The sequence below is a fragment of the Alligator sinensis genome, unplaced genomic scaffold (genome assembly GCF_000455745.1).
Source record: "Alligator sinensis unplaced genomic scaffold, ASM45574v1 scaffold544_1, whole genome shotgun sequence".
NCBI classification, from domain to species: Eukaryota; Metazoa; Chordata; order Crocodylia; family Alligatoridae; genus Alligator; species Alligator sinensis.
In genome coordinates this window covers 1,791,942-1,796,126 of record NW_005841937.1, presented here as the reverse complement: position 1 = coordinate 1,796,126, position 4,185 = coordinate 1,791,942, and the positions used below count along the sequence as shown (strand labels likewise).

General features: G+C 37.9%; 1 protein-coding gene across 1 annotated transcript in view; it reads left to right on the top strand.

Annotated features, from left to right (window-relative positions):
* The window catches only part of PRDM5 (PR/SET domain 5), a 161,008-nt gene that overhangs the window by 128,795 nt on the left and 28,028 nt on the right, over positions 1-4,185 (top strand). Inside the window, exon 14 of the mRNA XM_025199130.1 lies at positions 769-854. Within this exon, the coding sequence (XP_025054915.1) occupies positions 769-854 (86 nt within the window). The remainder of the gene's footprint in view (positions 1-768; positions 855-4,185) is intronic.

Here is a 4,185-nt window from a genome sequence, read left to right as displayed (position 1 = left end):
GGGGGGGAGGGGGTGGCGGCAGCGTACAGTAGATCTTGGGTTGCTTTTAAATGCCAAAGATGATCTCCTACTTAAAAAGGTTGGAGACCACTGCACTAGTGGTAATAGGAGTAACTTAAATGAGAATGAACAGAAACCATCCTGACTTATGCTGATTTTAAGAGGCTAATCTATGAGGTACAGAATGTGAGAGGCTGAGTGAGCTTGATGTGAGGTGCTGATACATCCAGTAAGTCACTAGGCATGTCACAAAAGTTGTTGAAACTGTAGTGGAGCAAATTTTACTATAATATATTTAGTTAAATGAATAGAAGCAATAGGAGTAGGTTTTCTAATTAAAATGCATGGTGAGACCGAGATGGCTCAAGTGATGAAATGAGGAAATTCTCTCTTGCTACTGACTGACCATAAAAGTGACCATATACTAACTATGGTAGAATTCATGCCGACAGAGATGTTACAGGACCACAGGGTTTAAAGAAATAATCTTTCTCTATACATTTGTATTGTTTAAAGAAAAAATCAAGCAGCTAAAAATGCTATCTCAATCCAGCTCAAACGATGCCCCAACCAATCTTTTGTCCTTTCTCTGTGGTTTCCTCAGTGCTCAGATCTCTTGGTTTCTGTCTGAACTGAACGTGAACATTAGGCCAGAAAAATGTGCCTCCTTTTGATAGATAACCCGTGCTGTGAAAACTTGATGTACTAAGGCAGTTCTTCCTTTCACCAGCCCATATTTGTGGATTTTAATGCTTATCTTATTTTCAGGTGAGCGTCCCTACCAGTGCCCTTACTGTGACAAAGCTTTCAGCAAGAATGATGGATTAAAGATGCACATTCGTACTCATACAAGGGTAAGTGTGGGTTCATTTCTTTTAGTTGCCACTTGAGAACTGTGATTGTCCATGAGCATTGAACAGAAAAATATGTTATTGCTATTTCAACAAAAGTACTATTTGCCCTTCAATATATTAGGTGTAAAAGGCTTACTCTGTTTAGCATTTTAGAATTGTAATTCTGGTTCCTGCATTAACTTGCTGTGTGAACCTGGACAAGTCATTTAATTTTTTTCTATGCTTAGCTTCCCTTATATAAAAAGGGATAATTATTATTCCTACCTATAAGGTTGTTTTGATATAGTAATTAAAGTTTGACGTCAGTCAATTAAATACAAATTCTATAATATTACAAGTTCTCTAAATACCCCATTTTTTTGTTGTCTGTTTCTTACTTCTACTGCCTAGTTTGAAGTCAAGTCCTTGACATGTATGTTTTCTAAAAACCAAAGGCCAGAACCTAGTCAGTTCTTCCTGCCCCTCCCACTCTCTTGTGCCCCTCTACTAGAAGGGATGGAAGGCCACCCTAAACATCCAGGTATGAATTCCCCTTGCATAGGGATATCCCCAGGTGGTGGAAAGCCAGCAGGGACCCCTCTAAGATCCCTGCCTCTGGCCATAAATAGCACGTTGCGCTCAGATCCTAGCTCTTCCCATGGCAGGTCATTACTGCTGCCATAACTTAACACAGATTTCCATGTCCCTGCTTGGTACTCCAAATAGGACTTAAACATGGTGCCCAAAAACACTGGTTTTCAGGTCATTTGTGGTTCTCTGCAGCACTTCCTGGTGGTTCTTAAAGAGCTTACTGTTCCCATGATGTTTTTAGTTCCTCCCTATTCCCAGCTGCTAAATGACTTTAGAAGTACTAAAAATGGCCATCTTCATTCTGTTCTAAAAATACCTGAAGGGCCATTACAGAGAGGATGGAGATGGGCTTTTCTCTTTGGCCAAAGGGGATAGGACTAGGAGAAACTACATCTTGAGGGAAAATTTAGGTTGGAGATTAGAAGGAACTTTCTGACTATGAGAGTGGTCAAGCATTGAGACAGGCTTTGTAGAGAAATTGTGGAATTTCCATCCTTGGGAGTTTTCAAGATAGGTTAGATAAATGTTTGTTTGGTATGGTTTGCTCTGAGGGATGATCTTGCCTTGAGCAGGGGGATAAATTAGATGATCTTGTGAGGTCCTTTCCAGCCCTGCATTCCATGATGTCACTTTGCTATATGAGGTAAGTACTGCAGGAAAGCTTTATAGCTATGAATATTGAGGAAACTTACTCTGCTAGCTAATTTCTCCGTTAAAACACAGGGGTTAGCATACTACTCTGATTAAAATATTATAGATAATATAGACATGAAACAAACAGTTCAGACCATTAGGGATGTACCTCCACTGAAGTTAAGGGAACTGTGTGTGATATTTTATACCAGAGAGGCCTAAAATCTCTCTCTTCCCGATAAATATAGAACTTTACAAATTAATTCATTACAAACTTTAGGTTAAATGACAGAGTTAGGGGATAGACAAACACTACATTAATAGTGGGAGAGATGCCACTCTCTAATTAGAATTGGGAGTATACAGGTATTCTTGAAATGTTTCCCAAAGGCAACATGCTAGATTCAGGCAAAAGATCTTTGTCTTTCAACCAGGAAGATCTCCCCTGCATTGGAGCTTCTCACCTGTATGCTTCTCACCTTCCTTGTTTCTTGATGCCTCCTGGGGACTGGGAAGAGTGAAGTGGCAAAGAAAGGCTCCCTGTGCATTACCCACATTGAGGTGACCTTGTTTGGGGGAGGTGAAGAGAGCAGGAGAGAGAGGTCAGCTGCAGTCTGGAACACCTGTATGCTCCCTCTCTTAAGAAGGTTTCTAGCACTAGAAATTTTTAGTGCTAGAAATGAACACCCCTAGTATACTGGGGTTTGGGTCAGGTGATCTTTGAAATCCCTTCCAACCCCATGATTCCATGCTATGGCAGGTATCTAAATCATAAAGGGCTCAATCTGGCTTAAGAATTTGGTTGGCATAGAAAAAAGTGCTTTTTAAATTTAATTTTGAAAAACAAATATTACATGATAACCTACAAAATTGGGGATATTTAAGCACTTGCAGGTGCATGTTGTATCCAGAGTCAAGAAAACTGGTTGTTTCAAAGACATAGAAGCTTTAATTTGCCAGAAATTGAATGTTGCCCTTTTGAGAAGTAAGTTTTCATGGTAGTTCTCTCTTCTTCTACTTAAACATTGAAACAGCCATAATAGCACACCTTTATAGGGATTTTATACATACATCTCAGTCTAACAGATTGCTGTTGCCTCTTTTTTAAAAGTCATTGCTTACACATATTTCCATATGTCTTTCCACATTGCCACTGTTACATGTAAACAAAATACCTTTGAATGGTTTGAAAACACTTGTATGAAATGGGACTTAATGAAAGACCAATTAAGGATTTATGCTCAGAAGAGGACATGAGGAAAAAGAAAATCATTCAAATCGCGTTTCTACATGACAGAGCCATAATTTAGCCAAACATGATAATTATTCACTCAGCAGTAGGACTTACTAAACGTGAAACCAACAGCCATGGTTCAGCAATAACTGCACTTCACAACATGAACACTGCATGTTGTTAAAGGATGCAGTGAAGTTTAATGTTAAAAATAGCTTGAATAGAATGTTGCTTTGTAATAATGCAACTATTTAATCAGTATATTATCAGCTCAGCAGCAATGAACTCAGTATTTCCACGTACACTCAACTGGTACCATAAGAATATGGAGATTTCAATATATTTGAAATGTACCTCTCTAGTAAGAGGATGTGATATCATATCTGTCTTTTTTGTGTGAAGAAAAGAATACAAACCCGTGCAGCTGTCTTACAGATAATTAAAAGTATGCAGAAATTCACAAAGTCTGTTTTTGTTGCTATCATGTTTATATATAGTTCATCCCATAATTCTAAAGCCTATAAGTATTTTTTTTTTTTTTGAGCAGGTGGCATTTTATATAAACTAACACCTGGATTAGTGAGCTTTCATTTCAAAATGGTGGTCAGTATTGGCATGTTACTAGCTGGTTTTGTTTCAACAAGCTTATATCTACTTCCTTGCACCACAAATCTGTGTTTGCAATCAAGCGGTAGAAAAATTAATTTCTGTAATGTGAAAATGTTTGAAAGTAACGCAGTAATACAAGACACATACTATTAACTGTGCGAACTCTTATGGTAATGTTTATAAATTCATTATGTTAAGGCTAGAAACAGCTATACTGTCATCTACTCTGAATTTTTTCATAATGTAGACCACAGAATTTTACTCTGTAATTTCAACATCCCATAA